Raw genomic sequence first — 23,648 nt, forward strand, 5'->3', positions numbered from 1 at the left:
GCAAAGCCCCACAGCCCCGAGGCCAGTTGCCCGCCCCCCGCTCCACAGCCTGGAGCCCCAACGCCAGCCGCCCCTCCAAGCCCCGCTGAGCGGAGCCCCTACGGCCAGTTCCCCCCAAACCCTGCAGCAGCGCCCCACAGCCCTACGGCCGCCGCCCCACGCCCCGCGCGCACCTCCAAACCCCGAGAGCTCCCCCGCCTGCGGGCACCCGAGCCTTACCCGCCCCACGCCCGGCCGGGCGAGGCCCAGGGGCCGCGGGAGGGGCCCGGCGGCGCGGCCGGGCTAGGCCGGCGCAGGGGGCGACCGCGGCCCCCATCGCCGCGCCGCGCCTCGCCTCACCTCGCTGCGCGTGATGCGGTGCCGCGCCAGCTTGACCACGGCGAAGTTGCCTTTGCCCAGCGTGCCCTCGATGTCGTAGAAGCCGACGCGAACGGGTGCGAGCCCGCGGGGCAGCAGCGGGGAGGGCCGCCGGGGCTCGGCCATTACCATGCTGGGCGCGGGGGGCGGCGGCGGCTCCGGCGCGCGCGGCGGAGGCGGCTCGAGTCTGTCTGCGGCGCCCTGGAGCCGCGCCGCGCCGCGCCGCGCCGCTCCGCCCTCCTCCGCCCTCCTCCACCAACCACGCGTCACAGCGCGCGTCAGAGGGGGCGGGGCCTCGCCATGGCAACCGCGGCCACTGCGGCGGGAGGGCCGTCCGGGCTCCCCTCCTCTCTCCTCCCCGGCGGCCCCCGCGGCACGGTGGCGGGTCCGCGTGGCGCCCGTTGGTGCCCCAGGCCCCCTTGCGCTGCTGTACGCGTGCCCTGCGCTGCTGTGTGCCCCCTCCCCGCACCCGCCTTCCGCGCTGCTCTAGGCCCCTCCGCGTCGTTGTGGGGATCCCCCCCCCAGCTCCGCCTCTGCACTGCGGCCGGCGGGAAGCTCCCCCTCGTGCTCTCAGCTCCGTCACCCCTCGGCCCTGCGCGCACAGCGTGGCTATTGGAGAGGGGGTGAGGCCACCAGGAGCTCCTCGTTAGCAGGACGAGGAGAAACAACGAGTCAGCCCCAGGTGTCTCTCCAGCCCTGAATGAGGGTCTCCATCATCCCAAGGATGCAGTAAGAGCTTGGGCTGCTGCACCTGGATCAGAGACTCTGTGGGTACTCTACCCAGTTTCCTGACAGAAATAGCCTCTCCCTGGCAGCGAGCAGCATTTCCAGTGGCCCAAGTGATTCCAGATCAGAAAGTGCCTTTTCTTGGTACATCAGCCTCCCAAAATCCCGATCAGCATTACGCAAGCCTCACCTTGAGTACTGTGTACAGTTATGGGCCCCACAATTTAAGAAGGAAGTTAAGATGCTTGAATGCATCCAGAGAAGGGCAACAAAGCTGGTGAAAGGGCTGGAAGGAACGTCCTATGAGGAGCGGCTGAGGACTTTGGGCTTGTCTCGTTTGGAGAAAAGGAGGCTGAGGGGTGACCTCATTGCTCTCTAAAGCTTCCCGAGAAGGGCACATGGAGAGGGAGGTGCTGATCTCTTCTCCCTGGGGTCCAGTGATAGGATGCGTGGGAATGGCTCAAAGCTGCGTCAGGGGAGGTTCAGACTTGACGTTAGGAAGCATTTCTTTACAGAGAAGGTTGTCGAACCCTGGAACAGGCTTCCTGGAGAGGAAGCCCCACGCCTGTCAGTGTTTAAGAGGCATTTGGACAATGCCCTTAATAACATGCTTTAACTTTTAGCCCTGAAGCAGTCAGGCAGCTGGACTACACGGTTGTTGTAGGTCCCTTCCAACTGAACTATTCTATTCTATTCTATTCTATTCTATTCTATTCTATTTATTTCCTACATACCTGGAAAGACAGATTTGGAAGCTTTGTTAAGCCCTTTGACATAAAATGGTTAAAGGCCCTTTTAGAGTTGAGAATGTAAGTGTGAAAAAAGTTAAGGCCTTTTATGCTAAATTTCATTTCCAGTACTAAGTCCACCTAGTCTGCTTTATGTTTGCACTTACAGATTAGCTTGCTTTCATTTAAAAAATGCCATGCTCATTTCAACTCTGCAGCAATCTTTCCTCTCCCACTTCACACCTGTCCCTCTCCGATCACTCCCTCTCCCCTGACCCATCTCACGCTGGAGGACTGGTACCTTCTGACAGTTAGGTACCAGGAATCACCCCTGGAGGCTTTGCTCAGTTCCCCTGACTAAACAAGGCATGTCCAAAAGCTGATGGTACAAGAGTATAAGAGTGTCTGTTGAATCAGCTGCACGTTCAGCAACAGTCAGAGACCTTTTATGAACACAGAATGCAGTGGATGCAAACACAGCTCAAAACAGCGCGTGGCCATAAAAAACCAGTGGAAGAATGCAAGAAACGAACTTCTGTCTGTTGCTTTCCCTTTGTATACATGCCTTACATGTAAAGCAACCTCATACTTGTGGAAAGTTGGTTAAATAAGTTACATGTCAAACAGCAATGACTGTTCTGCAAAGGGAACCGAAGACCTCCATGAAAAGTTAATGCTTGTCCTTCACTGCACTTGCAGTTCATGAGATTCCTCTAAGGAATGGAATTTTGATATGACGCTGCTGACTTAGACTGCTATGGATAATAATTGTGCTGTTACTGTTCTGTTTATCCCCTTAAGAAGTTCTGGCAATGACTAACTGATGACTTGAGTTAGTCAGACATCCACCCTTTTAAATGATTGATAGGTGCATGAACAAGCTTACCATAATCCTACTTGAATAGAAAATGGTGTCATCCCGAGCTGCTACTTGCGAAATTTCACTCCTGTTTCACTCTATAGGATGTTTCATTCCTTTCAGAAATCTGAAACACTGACCAAACCATAATTCTAGCATGACGCAAGCTTGGTGTATTAAAAGTAACTTTTTCTACATTGTACAAAATATTGCCTAATATTCATTCTCAGTCACTTTATTATAAATAAAATTTTCAGTAATAAAATATTTATTTGCTTCCTGCCCACTTTCATCCATGTAAAATCTCACTAGACTGGTGCAAAATCAATTATTAAGTCAGATTTTGTGTTTGCAATAGAAAACTTTTGCAGAAACCTTGTCGTGCTGCACACCATGACATTTTTGGCCTGAAAGTTCAGGTTACAGAAACATTTCTTAATAACGCTGCTAAAGAAAATGCAGTCACAAAAACATTCTTTGTACAGCAGCGTTTAACGGCCATCGATGGCTTTTGCTATGCTTCAAGGAAAGTGATTCAAGTATTTCTCACATGCACTGGTAACAAAGGAGCTCTTCCAGGCCATTTTCAACAATCGGCTGAATGGTAGACATTGTGGAGCACACATGCCCTCTTGTGGTCAATGTTCCTGTACATAATACTACAGCTGTGATGCTCTACTAAACGGAGATGGCAAAGAAAAGAAATTACAAAATTACCTCTCCTTCTAATAACTTCCAGAGATGCTGAGCACATGCAGCTGACTTTGCCTGAGTTCAGTAAGCCAGCAGCTCAAAAGACCAGGGCACACACTTAGTTGCCAAAATATGGCTTTACATGTTTACACACCTAAGCTCCAACATCTGGCTTGAGATTTTCCTCTCATTTCCTGTTTTTCAATGCCTAAAAGATGCTTAGTGCCTGCAAAAAGAAAGAGAAGAGCCCAAGGATACAAGAGTGAAAGTGGATAGACACACAATTGCTTGATAAAAGAACACTAATTACTGCATTAGAATACCCAGACATTGCAGGCACCCAGAAATGACTACTCTCCTATACCAGGATTTTGCTTTTCAGGAGAAATGGTTGCTAACTGGGTGTAATTTTCAAAACAGGTAGAAGATTTTTTTTTTTTAAAGGGATTACTTCTTTCAGGGCTTCATCTTGCACCACTGTCTGGTGGAGGAACAGTGTGAGATTGGCAGACACTCTGTGATACTGCAGATACGCAGGACAGAGCCATTGTGCGCATCAACCTCACCTCTAATATTCAGGAAGCAGAGAAGTAGCTGTGGCAACTGACCGAAATATTTCCATGTTTGCAATAGACAGCAATAGCACACAGATCCAGAAATGACTTCCTGCATATTTACATTGGCAGGGCACACTCATAGCCATGTCGTGCACTCATTTCTGTTGTTGTTTCAGTCCCACATAAAACACCTTTTGCCAAAAACTTTGGCACACCTTTGTTTCCTGGTGGTTTATGCAAATTTTTTTTGCTTCATTTTCCTATTTATTTATTTCCATGCAATGGAGAAGAGCAAACTTTTAGGGAACGCTGTGAAGAGATAAATTAATTTCAGATGCTTCATAGACAGACTTATTTGGCAGCAAAATGGTGCTCCCCTGGAGCCGGAAATACTCACCTGCAGAACAATATTTGTGTTCCTGCTTGGCATGCTTTATTTGTTTGGTCATTCTCCCTCCATTACCTGGTCTCTGATCAAAGAAGAAAAAAACAAAATCAAAAACCAGATGGATCCAAAACCTGGAGTTTAGCAAATCCCTAGTGTAAAGCCAGACAAAGGAGATACAATTCTTTGTGATTTTAACAATGAATTCTGAAGAGTTCTGGCTTCAGTAAGCATTTCACAGTGTCAAGATTGCCTCAACCAGCACCTTTCTTTTAGCTCTGCATTACATCTTGCCTCATTACATGAGGCAAAACTCATCCAGCAGAAGACTGGCACTTCACTACCGCATTGCATTTCTGTCTGTCATAGTGTACACAAGGTATCCTAAACAAAGTAAATACTCTTAATGAAAACATTCAACCAGGGAAAGGAGATGAATAGAAATCTTTCCGTGCCACAATACTGCAGGCTATTAAATAGGGGTGTTTGGCTGAGAAATGACTGGGAGTTACATGGTAATCTTCAAGATTGCTTAAGACTCCACTAAGTAAATCTGAACTAAGGATTTAAGAAGTCTAGACAGGGTTAAAAGTTTCCCTTGGTTGTTTAAATCATAACACTGAGGACTAACTTCAGTGACCAGTAGTTCTTGTCTTACTGCAGTAAGTACTCCTGTGTTCAGAAGTCCTGTGCTTGACTGAGATTTATGGGCAAAAGCTTTGTTGAAAAGTTGATATAATTGCAACCAATACAGAATGGCAAAACTTGGGATGTTGTGGGTTTTTTTATACATAGACAGGTAGGTAAACAGGCATTTACTACTTTTATTTGGCTTGTGAAAAGGTCGAACGTGATCTGACAGAATAAGTAAAAAAGATTACTTGCTATACACAGGGCCAGGTACCAGAACTGCTCAACCAAACCATATCTTTAATCAAATAAATTTTTATACATAATGACTTAGTCTAGACACGCTTCAAAATTGCTGCACAGATCTGCTGGACAATAAAATTAAAATTTTGTCAATTACAAGGCCTCATCATTGTAGTCTCAAAATCACTTCAGAGTCACTCATTTTTAGATTCCAGGCATCCCTGGAAGCCTGTGAAATGCTGTTATTTCTGTTTTTCACATGGGACTGAGACAATTGGTAGTTAAGATCAGACTGAGACAGAGGACAGAGCTGAATCCAAATGGCCCCAGATACATGATAATGTCTAAATGTCTAAAGCCTAAATACTTTCTTTTCTTCAGTGCGGATGTCCAGCTCTCCAACGTTCAACGTCCTTGGTTCTCTATGTGGCACTCCCACTTCTTTCTCAGTTAAATGGGATACAATCAAACAGTTCCATTGCTGGAATAATTGAAAACAGAGTAAGTGCAGACAAAGCAAAATGTGCTCGTTTACTCAAAGCTGAACATATTTGCCTTGAGAATATATAAACCAATGTATGAAATAGCCGAGATATCAGATCAGACAGGACAGAGAAATCTTAATGGCCTAACTTTGCAGTGCTTTCTACACATATACAGCTACGAACATGCAAAGATCCCTAGCAAGAAGCTGTACAGCTCTGAATGCAAACCTCTAAGCATATTCATGACTTCAGTATTAACAGCTGGACTCAATTCACATAAGAAACTCAGACTAGCTCTGTACTGAAAAAAATCCAGAGGCCACACTGCTGCTATCAGTACTTCATGGCCACTGACTTTGCCTTAGAATCTACCACTTGCTGCAGAACTTGTGCTCCAGACTCCAGATGTCCATTTAGCACCAATGTGTTCAAGTAAGGACAAACATTTTTAAAAAGCATAAAGTGCAAAACAATGCTGTGTTGTCCATCTATAGCCTGAAGCAGCTGGGGAGCACAGGAATGGATTGTGCCTGTTCATTTCGGGGGGGAATCTTATATTTGTAAATGTATTTTCAGTTTTGCAGATCTCATTATTAACATCAAACATTTTACAGAAAGTAGTCCTTTATGGAACCAGATCATGTGCTTATTTGGTAAATCCTAATTCTCTTCCTATTCCTTTCCAAAAGCCTTGGCAATTCCAAGTACCTCCAACTTCCTGTAAATTAACTTTTACAATGGAATTCAGTTAAAGCAAGCCCATATCCAGCAGCACATGGGATTTTGCCCTGAGCATATTCAAGTCAATATGAATCTCAGCTTTCAGCCGAACTCCTGTTACACTTAGCTGCACTGACAAATGCGACAGTGCAGAGACCTTGCCACAGGAGTTAGTTCCAAGCTCCTATGGAGGTCGTTGAGTCCTTATAACTGTGAGACAAACATTGATCTGATCATGTCTCATGAACAAAATATGTATCAGAAAGCCCTAGCAAAAACCATGTTAATCACGATCCCAGGTTGTCAGCACTGCTCCTGAGCCCCTTTTGCTGTGTTTCTTCTCAGCAAACATATACAGTGATGCTCTCTGTACTACATAGCATAGGAAATTACAAGCTTATACGGGAGATGCTGGAATGTCCTCTGTCCAATACATGGAAAATGAAAATTTGTCCATGTGACGAGTTCAAAATCAAAGACTTAAGAAGTTACTTAAGAATCCATGCTGATGGGCAAATTCTGTACCTTCTTGATTCCAAGTAAAGTTGTGTGGTATTCAACTTGCTGTGGATAACTCTAGGTATCTCTTCACCAAACCACAGCTAGGCAGGCACAGTTTAAAGAAAATGCTAGGCACCGAAATTTTCATTTAATTGCCTTTCTGCATTCTCAGTGATAAATGACATTATCCTCCCAAGCAGAAAAGACAGTGCTGTGAAGAAAGATGCATGGGACCACCTTTCTCTATTTTCCAATATATATTCCCTATTCTTGTGATACAAGTGATCTCTTGAAGTGTGCTTCAAAAGGCCTTAAAACATACCAATGACCAAATTAAATTCAGTTTATTTTGGAATAGTTCATCACAGCTGTTTTTAACTTCCTACACCAGAAATCTCATATTTATGTACAGATGTCTAAAATAACTATACATTCTCTGTTCAATAAAGAGAAATTAAACTCAGTGCAACTCTTAGAATATCCTGTTAGCCTGCTCTGGCTCCTTATACACCTTAGAGAGGATAAAACTCCAGCCTGAAGTTGCTTCTGCAGACATTTGGACAGGTTCTTCACACCATGGCACTTACATGGCAAATGCATACTCGATTTCTCCTAACTTCTTAACAACTTTATTAGATGTGCTGCAAATAACAGAGAAACAGAGATAATAATCTGAAAAAACCCTTAGCGTGAAGGATCGTCTCTTGTCTCTTTCCCTTAGAGGTCAAGCAGTGAACTACAGACGGTGAATTCTTTCCAAGGTAAATGGTGTTGCTTCATATTCTTGCTTGTTCCCTGTATCCCCTTTAGGGAAAATTCTCGTTTCACCTGAATTTATATTAAGTTGCTATGCCCTGCTGCCATTCATTTCTACTCCTCCAAAGGTGCAGGACAATGGGAGGTATCTAATATTGGCTTCAAAATGACGCCTTAAAAACTATGGTACAATAAGATATCATTCCCTCACACTGTCAGAGAGGGAATTCCATGAACTATCCTCAGTACCTCACCTTAATACTTATTTAATCTACGTACTGGAATATGTGAAGTCCCTGTAAATAGACAACGCTACTTTATTATAACTGATTAGCGTGATACTTTAGTTTACCTGTCAAAATGCTGATTTTAATCCAATTCTTTACGTTCACCTACCTTTTCATAAATTCCATCTCTATGGAGACTAACATCAGGATGTCAGTTTTCATGAAATTCAGTACATGCCACAAGCCCAAGGAGCAAAAAGATCTAGAATAAAACTGCAACTGGCTCTTCCTTCTACAAGAAAGGAATTGGTACTCAGTTTGTCATTTAGGCCAAACTAGCACATCTCTGGACAGCTAACCAGGCTGCTGTAATTCCCGAGACCAATCAGAATGCTTTGGAGTACTCCATTCCCTTCCTTTAGCATTGCAGAGAAGTCCCTTGTTCCTTGCTTTGCAATTCCTTTTGCAAAGGGTAAGTGAGGGAACACAGCCTGGGATTCTTTAAAAACCAACCTAATGGCCTAAGTAATACACAGTTATGTACTGTGACTCACATACATTGCCTTGGCAGTAAGAACTAGGAGGGAGGGAAAGAAGCAGAAACCACACTACCCTCCTTCTTGTGAAGTGTCTGTAGTGTCATAGGCAGATGGTGAGGGAGGCCAACACAGCTGGGATATGGGCTGACATGGAAACAACGACCAACCTGCGACCATGGCAGCTTTCTTGGGGACACCTATGAGAATCCAAGTGTGACTGACTTTTGCCCTTTAACACCTTTGAAGATGAGTAGGTCAGTTAAATAAATAGGAATTTTGTCCTTTAGTTTCACAGGCATATCTGCGGAGTACAAAAAAGAATCAAGAGTATTAACAAGCCATTCCTGGGGCAAAAGGGGGCTTGATGCAAAGCAAAATATATATATTCTTTTCAGTTTGGATCTTTAAAAACCATATTCTTTCAAAAAAGAGAAGAATATATGGACAATGCAAAACCAGGATAAACATCACATATACTATTATTAAAACAAGTGCATAGGGAGGGCAGGTTAACTTGTATTGATATTCACTTTGTCATCCATATTCCAGGCTTTGTTTGTCCATTTCCTTAATATCCATAGATCTCATTCTCCACCCAGGCCGATTCCTTGCTCCTCCCCACACGATCTCCACACAGCTCATAGATATCATTGGTCACAAAGCCACTTTCAGTACTGGCCAATGTCACAAAGCCACTCGTTGACATATTCATTGCCACATCATCATAATCCTTGGAGAGGCTGTCAAGCACCTTATCTTCCTGTGTACGGAAGGAAGAATTCTTAGTGTCAGGCCTAGCTCCAGCCAGATCTGCTTCTGATTGCTTCTTGATTACTTTGTAAATATCCAGATTTGGACTGTTCCTTCTGGGGTTAGACAGACATGCATCTTCCTCCTTTGGGCTTGCATCTATTCGCTCCTGCCTCCTTAGGGATGGAGGAAAGAGGACGAGTCATAATATGCTTTTTTACAGAGGCAAATACAAAACCATACCACACCTTTCTTACAGTAATTTAATGGTGATCCTTGAGGAAAGCTGACACTCAGAGCCTGGACTCAGGATGACATTTTTTATTACTTGGCTGCACACCTGGAGTGGTCCCATGGCAAGACCTGCTGAAGTACCCCTTGCACCCTGCTGCTGGCTGAGATGCTGAGGCAGCAAAACTTGACACTCTCAAAACCACAGCCAGCATCCCCACCAGAGGTACTGTGCACACAGAGAAAGCAAGGAGCGGAAATTGGTAAACGTTATTTGCTCCAAATGTATATCCTTTTATTTCTATTACTATGTTTTTCACTTTTGAAGGGGATCTTCTGATAATTCGAATATTTTCTTTAATAAGAAAACTTAAGTGCTAACACTTCAAAATCATCATCTTGTTTTACACCATTCCCTAACTACTATATGTCTGCGAACACAATAAAATGGCATAATGTAATTTACTTAAAATTTTACTTCACAAATAACTCAGCCTGGAGCACCCATGCCACTTTTTAAACATTTATTTGGCTGAAAACGGTCCCCTCCAGAGCATCTTACAGGATCCTGAAGCTAGGTGTAAAATGATTGCCAGGTCAAGATATCACAGGTTCACTTGTTACACAAAAACGTCACTTACCTCTTTGCAAAAAGCCAAAACCAGAAGATGGCTGTAATGACCATCAGGAGAAGCAGCACAGGAATGCTGGGAATAAGGATGTAGGCAAGACTCTGAACAGGTTCTAGGGGTAAAAATGAGATTCTGGTTTTTATTCACTTCCAGTTGCATTTGACATGCACAGAACTTCATAGAAAAACTAACAGTTGCAAAAGGCAGCATCATCACACCTTCGTGGGCTTCTAGTCTTGTTCATAATGAGCAGTATTTACTTCTCAATGGCAGCAAGTCTAACAGAGACCGATCATCTAGTTAGGCAGGTTAAAGTAAAATAAGCTCAAATCTTCAAGATGAGGAACCAACAAGCCTCACTGTCTCACTGTAAGAAGGCAACGGTAGTACAAGTTAATGAGATATGCTGACTTTTAAAAGCTTAGGAACCCCCAGCCAGAAGATTTCAGAGAGCAAAAAGTCTTTTATGATCTGTGAATTTGTAGGGGGGAAGTCAGTGTGGTAAGAAGAAATTGAAAGGTTTTCGTAGTTAATAATAGACTTACGAATAAAATATTAACAATTTAGACATTCAAAACTGATTCAATAAATTAAAAGTACCTTTTTCAGACCCAAAATACTTTGCACAGCTTTAGATTTAGAACATTTTGGTAGCCAAAGCAATCAGTTTAGATTTGTACTGGAAAAGATTTGAGGGAAGTTTTTTTTTCAGATGCAGTTGTCTAAATTCAGTCTTCTACATTTAGGGTCAAACACTTCAAATGGAAATGTTGACTGTTTGCAGCCACATGTGAGAAATGTGGGCCTGCATAGTTAGAGAACAGGCCAGCTGTTGAATGCACAACATACCTTTGGCTTCTACAAGTGTTACATTAGCATCTTTCTTGTGGTGTTGTTCTGGGAATATTGGATTCAAGGGCTCTGTTGCAACATCTGGAAAGAAGCAGCTTAATTAATATTGCAGATGTTATTTGAAAGAGTTTAAGAATCATAAAAAGCGAGGGTGAGAGGAGATTGAAGAGACTGCCAGCTGCAAAGATATGTAAGGTGTACTGGTACTCGTTTGCTTAGATTTCTGCAGCATGACCAGTGGTCCCAGATGCTACATCAACAACAGCAAGACTGTGTTCCTGCAGAATGGATTATAGAATAGCACGAGGAAAGTGCAAACTCCAGGGAAGCTTCTTGCTCAGTAAGTTTTCAGTCTGTGAGTGTCCTTTACAATGAATGTAACAGAGAGTATTTCTACTGAAAGTTAGCATATCATTAAAAAAAGCCCCAAACAAATATCTGTAACTTACCTCGTTGAGAATTCTCTATTGGAGCATTCGTTGGCTTCTCTAAAAGAAAAAAAACCCGCACAATTTCCTCATAGGCTTGAGTAGGGAGACTAAGTGTACTGAATATACTCTAACAACATAAGCACCCTTCTTTAGTGTTCTCTCTCCCTCAGGCCCCATTTGAGATCTCAAATACTTTACAAAAATCCTCTGAGAATTCATATAAGTCACAAAGCAAGTACCTACAGGTATTAGATACTGAGATTGTATTCCTCAGGACTTGCATAAATTTAAAGATATCTACCTCCCACCAGATCTTTCCAGTGAAGCTAAGGGTTTCCCTATCTGTTACTACAATCTCCTCATACTTCCTCTGGGGGACTGGGAGCAGGTTGTTTTTTAAAGCTACAGAATGACTCATTACCAAGAGAATATTTGCAAATGAAGTTATTTTTCATGTTGCATCTGTCATCATTCCATTGAAACATGTAAGGACCTCCAACACTTGGTGGGGCAGATGGCTGGTGGTACATCACAACACAGATTTCACTCCCACAGGATGGCTCATCTACATACCAGTTCCTAAGAAAATACAACAAACATGTCAAGTAAGACTTGACATCACTTTTCATGGTACTGCAGAAGCTCAGATGGGAATACAGCACACAGGGCATCACAGAGGGCAGAATCAAAGAAGATTACAGCTCAGCACACCCCACCTCACCCTCACCCCCCATTTCCACTGTGTAAAAGTAGGAACAATAACAATACAATTATTTACAGTGTATCTTCACTTCTTGGAATTCTTAATTTTCAAAGAAAACTCAGTGAGAAAGGTGTTCAAAAATATTAGGGAGTGAAGGGCTAAGTACCTCACTGCCTGAAACTCCTCTGCAAGGCTAAATCAAAGCTCAGGAGAACTTTGACTTTCTCTACACAATTTTAGACCTGTGCAAAATCATCTACCAAAATGATTTTTGCTCTCTGGCCTCAGTGCCCAATGCCTGAAAAATTTTGACACCTATTTAATAAGAAAATGAAAAAGCTAAAGCAGGATCTGTTCTTCTCTGTCTAGAAAAGCACTAACATGAAAAAAACCTGTCTTGCAGACATTTTTTTTTAATTTTTGGTAATAATAAACTTCACCACTGGAAAACTGTGTAGGCCTTTCCAAGTAGTACACAGGAAGGAGGCTTCACTACTTAGCACTCTGTAATACAATCATTACTGAAGAGGCATTTTATGCATCTCAGAGAAACACTTCTAAGACCGTGTCCTGATTTTGAAAAATGTTCAATACCCAGTGATTTTGGAACAAGCAATGTTCTGCATGTCAAGCACTTCTGCAAGCTGATCCATACAATATAAATAATTCCAGATATACCAAGGTATTCAAATGGGAAAAAATCCACACATGTTAAAACAGTGTTTTTTCAATCATCACAATGCTGTATTCCTCCCTCACTTCCTTCCTCCCCTAGTGCCCCCACCCCGCCATGCCCCGATCTTCTCCTTGCCTTTATCATTTAGCATCAATAAGCTGTGTCTCACCAATGAAAGGCAATAAAGCTATGTCTGTTTCTTAGCAGCAGCAGATCTGGTTCTAGCTTCCTATTATCTACCCCTATATCTGAACCGCAGGAGAAACTTTAATATATTAAACAGTACTAAAAGCAGTTCTGTTTTATTCATTCCTGCACAGAGCAACTAAAATTTCTTATGGGTTCCCAAAGCATAAAGTTCACAATAACAAGGTATTTTTACACATGTCCAATATAAAGAAGAATGCAAAGGCAGACTTGTCATATATATGACATGTTGCCATAAAATATTTAAGAACGTTTGGCTTATTTAATGAAATTTGCAGTTCAGTCACTGTAAATGCAGCAAGAAGTTCACGATAATGAGTGAACTTTGTATAGTTTGATTTTTTAAAATTACTTTAATCACAGGTTCAATAGTAAATATCTACCAGGCAAAACTCTTGAACCTGAAGTTCACTGTAGAGCTGGCACCTCGTTGCGAAGGCTTTCATCAACCTGGCAATATTTAGAGCAGATTTTCTACCTCTATACTACAGAAAGGCAGACCTTGTAGGCCTGGATCTAAGGACATCTTTTGTCTAGAAAACTGTGACTCGTGATTGAAATCAAATCATAATTTAGCAGAACTTTTGAAGCTAAACACATTTGGGTTCTATGATGAACAGAAATGTGAAAGTAGTGAAAACAACTCCAGCAAACTTGTATTGGTTGTAACTGTTGTTGCCTTTATATTTAATTACAGCAAATGCTGTGGTTCTGCTTGCCTTAAGACAAGGGGCAGAAATCTAACAAGTGTTGTGAAAATTTCAATTTTTCAGGTATACAATAAATACTGCAACTCTCCAATTTTACTGTCTCACAGGAAAAAAATGCTATTCCCTCAGCAAGTAGAAGCAGACGGACCCATTGCTCAGGACACTGGGGACAAAACTTCAGGGGATCTGAAGTGCAGGAACCTTTAGGTCAAAGCATATTTTGTACCTGCCTAATCTGAGATTTTTAAGACCGGATCGCTTGCTCTCCCACCTCCTTTTAGCAATCAAAAATTATCAACCTAGCCCAAGCTAGACACTCTAGGTGTCTTATATAGAGCAACAAAGAGAGAGCAGGGTCTCTAGAGGGTAATTTGTCTACCCCTTACATCTGGATGGGATGAATCACTCTCTGGAGATACTATACCACTCTTCAGTGACTGCAGAAGGAACATACATGACAGCTGGGACAACACTGCTTGATTCTTTTGAAAGAATCCTTTCTGACTGCTAAAGGCAGGTGACAGTCCCTGATCAGGTTGCTTCCCAGTCTCACTCACGGGTACCTACCGGAACTTGGATGAGCTGCCATCTGACCAGGAGTAGAGGTTCTGACACTCTAAACTATTGTCTACCTCCTTCTTTTTCCTCCTAAGCCCTATCCAAAAATCTCCATCAGAAGCTAAGAGACTCTCAATAAATTTTTCAATCAGTCTTTGCTCTGCTTCTGTTTCAATACTGACTAGATGTCCACCATCAGCTCTGCAGGCAAGGTGTGCTTCTTCATAGCTGATCCTGCGTGAAGCATCATGAAAATAAACTATTTTGTAGCATGGTTGCTGTGTTCCACCCCGGCAAACTCTCTGTCCTGCAGAAATGGAAAGAAACCTGTTAGAGAAACTATGCCTGTTAGTACCAAAAGTGAATGCTAATACTTCCATTTGGTTGAGTTTTGCACTGTACAATAGTGCAGTACGATAGTACGATAGAAAACTCAACACAGGTAAAAAGCCTTTTGTATTACTGGACTGGCAAATGGCATCTCCGAACTTTTCTTGCTGCACGTAACAGTTTAGGTTGATCTGCAGAGCGCTGTTCTTCCATGTCCCGCACTTCTCAGCTCCCTCATGAATTTTCTGCGATTTGAAGACCCTAGGAGTTCCTTACAAAGAAGCAATGCTATGCCAAGAGAGCAAGCTGACATGTGCAAACTTTTAAAAAGAGAGTTCCTTTACAAGGGTTCAAGGAGGCTTTTTTTATTATTATTATTTTTAAGGAATTTAAATGGCTAAAATTAGACATCTCCTTACACAAGCAGAGATAACAATAATTTATCTTCTGGAGTATATACTGCAGTGTATCAAGATGTGTTCACACAGTCCAATTGTAAGCATTGCTCTGCACTGTAATGTTACTGACTGCCCAGGAAGTAAACAATGTCTGTTTTCAGACTGTCATAAGCCAAGGACTTTCTCATGCATGAAGCAGCATGGCTTATTTTGATTACAAGGAAAGTAAAGATCAAAGTGAAAAGGTACATAATCTAAAATTATGCACTTGTATGTTTCTCAGCAGAAGAGTCACAATATTTAGACTGTGGAAACAATCAGTTTTGTTTTACTCAGTAAATATTTCTTTTCAAACACACGGCAGACACAATCTGCTAACCTACATGTTTTTACAGAAGAAAAACATTTAGCAACATTTGTAATGTACTCAGACCAATGGGATATGAGGACAGGTCATTATAAACCCCTCCATGGGACATATGCTGGCTTTTCTTTATTCTTGTATGTTCCTGCATGGCCACTCTAAGAGTGGGAATTTAAACACCTTTCGTACTGGAATTTTTGAACAGTTAAGTACTCAGAATCACAGAGTCTGCTAACATTTTACACAGAAGTTAAAACTGGCTGTACTGCAAAAGCAGTATTTAAAAATACATCGCTAGGTATAACCTGTGTTTCTCTTGGTAACTTAACACTCATGCAGGCTTGGTGAAAAAGGCAAAAACCCTTACCTCTTCTGAGGGATATGTCCAGTGCTATTGTGAAAGACATAAGAAAACCACAGATGGCACATTGTCATTAAAAAACTGCAGCAACTGTCTAGAAATAGTGTCACAAACTGCACTTGGTTTCTTTTCTGATACACAAACACTTTTTTTTCCTATTAACTGGCAGAAAATCTCTGTCTTACCAGCCAAACTTGCCATTGCTTTCAGCTAAGGAAAAAGCTATTGTAGTTGATTACCGTCTAGACTTCATTGCTAGTTAGGTTTCCAAATATAGTTTAGGTAACAAAGGACAATTGGATATGTAGCTCTAACCAATGCTGAAAGGGTTCCTCCTGTTTTCCCCTTATCTCCTCATTGCCTATATGGGATCTGCCTCAAAGCCTGCTGACTTCAGTGAGCCTTGGTAATGCAAGACCAGGGATGAGTCAATTATACTGAGAAGTAAAAAATTCATCTCCAACCCCACAGCTGGCAGCTGAGCCCTCTAACTCAGTCCCACAAAAGTCCTACTGCAATCAAGAGCGTGGCAGAATTAAAAATGTATTTATACATATAATAAAACTATTTGCCTTACGTTGGAATAACATCAACATTTCACGGGTGACATTGTTCAGGCTTTCTGCTGAATATACCAACCTGTCAAGTCAGGCAGAAACTTCCCCCAGACTGGCTATTCCGTGCCCTAAAACCACACTAGACTACCTAGTTTGGGTACTACATCCAAAAATACTGCTGGTCCACCCTTGAGCTGCCATATATCTATTCCTATGAAAGGTGCCTAAATAGGCGACATTCCTTTGCACAAATCCAGGAGGTCAGACTGATAATCAAAAGAGACTTTGTAGAGGCAGGGTAAGACAACCTAGTGTTGGCTGGAAACTCAGCCAGGCTGGTAGTTACCACTGAGGGTCGGACGAGTTCTGTTAGTCACAGCAGCATTTAAAATTCCTAGAACCGACGCAGAAATGCAGCAGGGAGAGCAGAATGGTTTCTCACTGGAAGGGGAAAATGGAACTGGACTATTGGCGTGCCCCCTTCACGACCAGGAACGCAGGGGTGCTCCCACCCAACGCAGAGGATGCGGAGGTCTCCCCAGGGCAGGGCTAGCTCCCGCTGGGAAGTTAGAAGGGACAAATTGCTGCAGAAGGTGGTGCACACACATCCTTGCCTATGTCGCAACGGTTGCCCCAGGCAGCCAAATCCTCCCAGCGCAAGAGGGGAGCGGCCGGCGGAGCTGGCATGCCCACTTCGAGCCAGGGGACGAATCTCGACCGGGCTGCAAGCCCCGTGTCCGGCACCCCGCGCTCCCCGGCACCCTCAGCGCCGACCCCGCTCCGCGGAGCCGGGCGAGCGGAGGGCCGCCACCCCGCACCGCCTTACCGCTGAGCAGCCGTGTCCCCGCAGCCCAGCCCAGCGCGGCGGCGCACAGGGCCGCGGCCGCCAGCATCGTCCCCGGCTCCGTCGGCGTGCGCTGGGCGCGCGGCTCGCTGCACCGCCCGGCCCCATGCGAGTGGCCCGCGGCCCGGCTGTCGGGCGAGAAGGGAGGGAGCGGGGAGGAGCCGTCGTCTCCTCCCTCCCCGGGCTCCGGGCCAGCGGGCCGGGCCCGGCTCAGCCCCTACGCGGGTAGGAGGTGGCAGCGGCAAAGACCTCCAGCCAAAGCCCGGGGACGGGACCCGCTGCGCATCTCTCCTTCGGTGGCATCTGCCTCTCTCGCTCCGGGGCACACGCTAACCCCGCCCCTCTTGCTGCTGCCCCCGTTCTCAACTATCCCCCGTACCACATTTCAGACGCCTCATCACTTCTGCATGTTTCCCCCCGCTCCAGCTTTACAACTTCCCTGTCCCGCACATAAACGACAAGGCGTGAGCACAAAGACATCTCCATCCACCACAACGTACGAGTGATAGAAACCACACCCGCAGTCCCTGAAACCAACGGCTGACCCTCCCCATACTGATATGCAGCTGCCTTTAAGAAACTGCTTCAAGACTGAAAACAGAACACGGGAACTTTGTTTCAAACATTAATAAATGCTGAGCCTGCTTCCTGGTAGCTAGGAAGCTGGTGTGCACCTGTTTCCGGGAGCACTAGCTCTCCAGCTAAGATTTTAATGGGTCAGCCTCTAACGGCTTTTTGCAGGTTGCAGAAGGGGGGCAGAGCACCAAAATGAACGAATACAGGAGCTTTAAAAGCTACAGTTTCTGCTCAGACAGATACTAGCAGGGGTCGATGTTTTAAAATAGGAGATTAATGATTTTGTGAAAGACTTAAAACCTCGACCAACTCTTGGGAGTCCAGTTGGAGAAACTATTTCTGAAATCAGTATCTTAAATAGAGAAAGATCCTTTAAAATACCATTAAGACATTCCACTCCAGGTCACCAGAAGTCAAGAATCTCAGAGGTAGGTGTTGGTGCTGAACTAAGGCTATGGCTTTGCAGCACGTGTCACAGATTTATGTCTGTGAAACACACACATCAATGGTATTCTAGAATTGAACTTTTACATTTCCTAAGTCCTTGGTGATCAAGGTTGGATTTAGTAAATAACTAGGCACTTGAGCAACTTTACAGACAGGAGCGGTTTAACTGGTTTAATGAATTTGAATGAGGACTAATATTTTGGTGAGACAGTTTTGCATTTAATTTCATGTATTTTAGAAGATAAAACAACTCAAAGTCAGGTATGTCCATGAAAGTGACATACGCGTTTAACTATTTCCAAACTGTTAGGTAGTATAATTGGAAATGCCTCAAATACAGGGAAGAACTGAGCATCTGAACTGCCTAGCCTGAGTTGTAAGACTGGAGTCAAGCCTTTATCAAGCCAATCTTCATTACCTTGAAGATCCACTAGTACATTGATTCTTTGGAGAATTTCTGACAAAGGAAATCCTGTTTGGGAGGGAGTTTTTTTCTTGTTTTGCAGACAAAAGTAACAAAAATAATTACAGTGTTTCTGGAAATTAAACAAAAACTCACCTTCTTTACAGCTGTAAGTATTTTTGTAACACAGCTTAAACTGCCCTGCTAATCATTTTAGCAGTCTATCCTTTTTTCAGCACATTTCTATTCTAAATTCATTGGAAAGCATTTCTGTAATGGGTCCGAAGGAAAAAAATTTGAATATATACATGGCAAGAGGTAGCAGCATTATCGACATGCTTTCTTGAATTACTGGTGAATAAATATTCTGGCACTTGCATTTTACAGCCTCTTCCATATCAAAAGCCCAATTGAGGAATACACTGTCATACGACAGCAGCCAAGTGATTACCAAAGATTTTGCTAACTTCAACAGGAAAATGGCAGTAGCTGACAGAAGCCTTTGTTGATGTATTTTTAACAAAGGTCAACTGCAAGCATTCAAACACTATTATAACAGTCGATTACAAAACTCAGTGTCTTTATTGTGCAACCTTAATATTACCAGCCACAGACTTCCGTTTGACCTGGTTTATACTTTTGTAAAGAAAGTAGCCAAAGCAGTTGCTCTCCATTTATAATTTTGGTAAATTTAGCACACATGAAATGCATATATTCAATTTAACAGCCCCTTCAGATCATAGAAGTGTGCCATTTGAAAGCTGTCTAGTAAGTTCAGAAGATTTCAAACCCTGCAAGTAAAAAGTCCCAGGACCACAGATGTCCATGGAATACAAGTCTACAACTGCCCAGGTACATGTTTTGGCTCCCAAATATTTTAGCATTTATATTTCAAAAGGTAACTTTGATGATAAAGATTGATGTCAATGTTATCCAGGCAAAACTGGTACTTTAATTGAGGCAGAGGGGTGCACAAGTGTGAGAGAGCACATGAGAGCACATAGAAAATGTGTTTTCCTGAAGTAAATTATATCAATAGATGATATCGCAAACCTGAAGACAATGTATAGTCTATCTTCTTGTAGAAAGATGTAAGCATAAGTCTTTCCAGTTCTAGAATTCCTAGCAGCCCAATGCAAATGCTTCATTGACAATTTTGCACTTTATTGCCCTTTTCCTTTAATGCTGACAGCTTCAAAAAACCCATAAATGAAACAAACATTTTCATTTCCTGCACACTGAGAAGGTAGTAAACTGAGCCCCCCACTTTGTCTCACAGTACAGTGGTGTAAGATGCCAATAAAGGACACAATTCAGAGTAATTTTGAGCCTCAAGAAGCAGCTATTTGCATACGTTGTTCACTGCTGTGGTGCCAAGACAACAGGAAAGCAAGAGGACAATAAAAAACTTAGTGTTTCTGAGATCAACAACAACACATTAGGAACTAAGAGTTTACTAAGTAAATAAATTACATCCTTTAAAATGTTTCTGAATTAAGCATTTAAACTCCAGCAAAACAAAGAAATTTATGGGTAGGCTGACAAGTTGCTGCAAGCCTATCCACAGCCTTTGTCACATTCATGCCATGTCTCAGTAGGAGCAACTAGATATGTAGTCAAATGAGGAATGTGCATGGCTTGAAGTCCAAAGCAGCATGGTTCTGATAGCAGGATATTTTTTCTGGGGCAAAGAAACACTTTATTCTCTCCATCAATTTAGCTGAACTATTTAAGGGCCTTTACTGCTTCTTGATCCATAAGGTCAGCTTCAGACACCTTCCGCCTGCTGGAAATATATCAGATAAAGCAAATTGTTGATGAGGCAGCTGCAGCTAATCTACATGAAACATCAATTAGTTACAGGCAGACTAATGTCCTGAAAATGGTGTCAGTTTTGACTTTTTGGCCAGTTCTACAGAGAAAAGTCAGTGTGAAATAGCTGCCAGGGTGCAGAATTCTTTAGCCCAGTCTATGTCATCATGTCAGGTACTTATATGTGTATCTAAATGCAGAGATGCCTTGTAAATGCCTAGCTATGTGGAGAAAGCAAAAATCACAGAACACTAGTTCAGAGAATCCGCACAAAAGAAAGCCCATACAAGTATCAGAACTCTCAGAAAATTTCACTGAGAAAAACTTCAAAGGCAACATACAAACTAACAGAAAAATCACATTTCTTCAGGTGAAGTACTGCACAGGATTCATATTCCAAATTCCTCAATTCTCAAACACTCAGGCACAAAGCAGTTGGATGAAACCCTTTCAACATGCACATATTGCATTCATGTAATTATATTGCTAAAGTTATGTAGCTTATTGGGAGATTTTTTGGAAAGCTATTCCAATATAATTCCCAATAGGGATGTAATTATATATCGGTATAGAAGTGCTTTATACTAGTTTAATGCCCTTCTCTAAGGAGATATTTTTTCTTTTTATCCGTACACACAACTTTACATTGATAGATCTGTATTGATTTGTAGATTGAAAGCAATACAAATTCATTAAAAAAACCCCAAGCTACTAGTTAAACAAAGCTAAAAAACCCAAAGCACTGAACTATTTAAGCTATTTCCCCTGAATGCTGGTAAGGAAGAAATCATTATTTCTATTTTTAAACTGTTGAAAAGTGAAGGCCTATGAAAATACATACACAAATCAAGAGTTTGCTGAAATCAGGAAAAAGATGAGCAATAAGAAAAAAGAGGATCTACTGAAGGAAAAAAGAATCAGGAAGAGAATGTATTCTGTCCATGGAAAATATTTTGACAAATGTAGCTATTCTCAAAATATGAAATATTTTCTCAGTCATTCGTCTGAGTTGCCACTGGAAACAGGGATCATCTTGGTCAATACAGACTATAAATATTTTATGAGACGTTAGTAAAATTGGTATGATCATATTTCCTAGTAATGAGTGCTCACAGGCCATTACAAAAATACAATTATTCTAATTAAATACAGCAGTAATCAATACCCTGTGCTCTGGGTGAGTTTGCTTCAATAAATACAGTGATGCATATTTTTCAGATTAAAATGTTTAAAAGAAAAAATGTAATAGTTTAATAAACTGGACTACAGTTTTCTTCACAGGCCATAAGCTGCTACATAAAGCATGAATCTTAACTCTCCCCATGCAATTAACTATCATTTCAGGTAAAGAGCTCCACCAGTTGTCCTTGACACAGCTTCAAGACAGCTTAAGCTTTCCTTCTGTAAGTATCTGATGATGGAAGGAAGGATTCTGTAGGTCGTTCCCTTATACCTACTCCTGCAGCTGCTCACCTCAGCAGACATTACACCTTCAGCCTTTTCACTTGTTCCAGATACTTCTATTTTTCTTTTATAGCTAACTTTGGAGGTAATAGTCATACTAGAAATTAATTCCACCTAATGTCCAGCATTTTCCTGAGATGTTTGCTTTCAAAATTAATTGTTGTCAGTCATTTCTCAGCTTTCATATCCATATGCTAAGTTGGAAGGAAGATGTAAGCTACAGATTCATTGCTTAGTCTTTAAGTTGTGGATATTCAGTGACACCATCTTGCTTAAACTGGTGCCAGTGTGAGAAAAATGGCCTCACTTAAATAATTTAAATGGCATTCATTAAAAGGAAGAAATTGCTGAATCAAAGGCTGTGAGCTACCTTGTCAGCATTTTCAAAGATGAGGTGGTTTTTAGGAATAAAGAACAACTTCATAATGTAGCTTTTCTCTTTAACTCTGTAGCTTAGCCCATGGCCCAAATGCACCTTTAGGACTGCCCTCATAGCTCCCATCTGACTGAGACAACTATGTTTGAGGAAGGAGTTTAAGATTTTGGGTTAGACAGGGCAGTACTGATGTACTTTAAGGGCAAAAGCAGCTGCCTTAACTTCACAGTACAGAGTGGAAAGTATTACCCATAAATGTGAAAAGAATCAGCTAGCCACTACTAAAAAACAATAATCCTGTCTATCCTGAATTGAGAAATAACTTACACATACAAGGCCAGTTAAATAAACTGCCTTTTAAACTAAAAAAAGAGAGAATCCCTTTGGCAAAGACAGCATAAAGGGAAAGCAAGGGCAACACTGCATGTAGCCAAAACATGCTGTTGTAGCTCTGGTGGGGCAGTTTTCCAATTCTTCTCAATCCCAGACTAACAGTAACAGTGGATGACCTTAAACTTGTGTTTCTGCTTGCACAGTCCCTACCTGACAGCTGCAGGGATCCTGTTTATTCTAATAGGTACTTATTGATACTGGAAAATAACATCATTTGCGTCATTCAGGAGGTCACAGCCAAATGCCAGAAAGGAAACTGTCCGACATAATGTAACAAGATTGTCAGCACTCTCAGGCCTACTGTTTGTTACAAATTAAGGAATCCTTCACTGCCTGGTTTAGCAACTGTTGCACCTGTGTCACTGGCCTAAACTTAAGGTAAGTCTGCTTCAGATCATTTCATCCCACGTATTTCCAAAGTCTGCAGGTATTCCTAAAGGCTTAATTTACCAGCTGTATCTTACAGACGTGTGTGATGACAGAGACAATTTCAACAGGGCTCCACAAGAATGCTGCAGTGCATCCAGGCAGAAAAATTTTCAGGATCAAACCCTTGCTCTGGATTTGTGTGGCAGTATTTGGAAGGCTGACTTTCCAAAGAATTTGAATGAGTCATCTCATGCAACATGACATGATGACATAATATGCTATTTTGGTGATCTATTTTTGGATCTATAGCAGGGCAATAAACATGGAAACTTCTTAAAATTTGCAAAAATATAACCAAAGAAAGCATCCATACAGTGTGATACAGTGGGACAAGGTCCCACTGGTGCTTCTTCCCCCATTCAGCCATGACACGCATTGGAAAGGAACAGGCTTTCTGATATTTCCTGACCCTTTCAGAAATATGGAAACACTTTGATAACTGGTCTTTTTCCTGACTTTCTGAATTCCAACCAGAATAGCAAAATTATAGTCTTCATAACTTTTAAAAAATGTTTAAGCTTCCACTTACTTCCCTTAACCACTATTTAGAAATAAATGGAACATATATCGAAAGTAAAGGAGTGAAGTACAGAACAATAGCAACAGACTTTCAACCTTTTGATGTCTAAATTTCATAATAATAGGTATTAATATAGGATAAAGCCGAGTAGTTATTTTGAAAATAATAGTAATAATAATAAAACCAGAACACCTTTCCCTCCAAGATAGGGCCTGACT

The 23,648-nt window shown here is 42.2% G+C and overlaps 2 protein-coding genes across 7 annotated transcripts in view; both read right to left on the reverse strand.

Annotated features, from left to right (window-relative positions):
* Positions 1-580, reverse strand: part of SIK2 (salt inducible kinase 2) — a 57,896-nt gene extending 57,316 nt beyond the window's left edge. For 3 of the 6 annotated variants that reach the window (XR_012677146.1, XM_075172911.1, XM_075172910.1), the window contains exon 1: positions 340-580. Coding sequence is in view for 2 of the 6 variants with exons in the window: in XM_075172911.1 (XP_075029012.1) it covers positions 340-489 (150 nt within the window). In the remaining 4 variants the exon portion in view is untranslated. The remainder of the gene's footprint in view (positions 1-339) is intronic. The other 3 variants (XM_075172914.1, XM_075172912.1, XM_075172913.1) reach the window with 3 other exon arrangements.
* A 7,361-nt stretch (positions 581-7,941) lies between these two features.
* On the reverse strand, positions 7,942-14,539 carry LAYN (layilin). The gene is made up of 6 exons (XM_075172909.1): positions 14,166-14,539; positions 11,724-11,881; positions 11,321-11,359; positions 10,869-10,952; positions 10,029-10,131; positions 7,942-9,332 (listed from the first exon to the last, which is right to left on the reverse strand). The coding sequence occupies exons 1-6, from the start codon at positions 14,534-14,536 to the stop codon at positions 8,975-8,977; spliced, it is 1,113 nt and encodes a 370-aa protein (XP_075029010.1). The 5' UTR covers positions 14,537-14,539; the 3' UTR covers positions 7,942-8,974.
* Between the last annotated feature and the right edge of the window lie 9,109 nt (positions 14,540-23,648).

Source organism: Calonectris borealis, chromosome 24, assembly GCF_964195595.1.
Source record: "Calonectris borealis chromosome 24, bCalBor7.hap1.2, whole genome shotgun sequence".
NCBI classification, from domain to species: Eukaryota; Metazoa; Chordata; class Aves; order Procellariiformes; family Procellariidae; genus Calonectris; species Calonectris borealis.

Excerpts from the sequence above, each read along its gene's own strand:
- LAYN (XM_075172909.1), bottom strand. The coding sequence starts at position 14,536 with ATGGAAGTATTAGCATTCACTTTTGGTACTAACAGGCATAGTTTCTCT. Across the intron at positions 11,882-14,165 it reads GGCAGCTCATCCAAGTTCCG|GAACTGGTATGTAGATGAGC; the intron begins GTAGGTACCCGT and ends GTATTTTCTTAG. Across the intron at positions 11,360-11,723 it reads CATTTGCAAATATTCTCTTG|AGAAGCCAACGAATGCTCCA; the intron begins GTAATGAGTCAT and ends TTTTTCTTTTAG.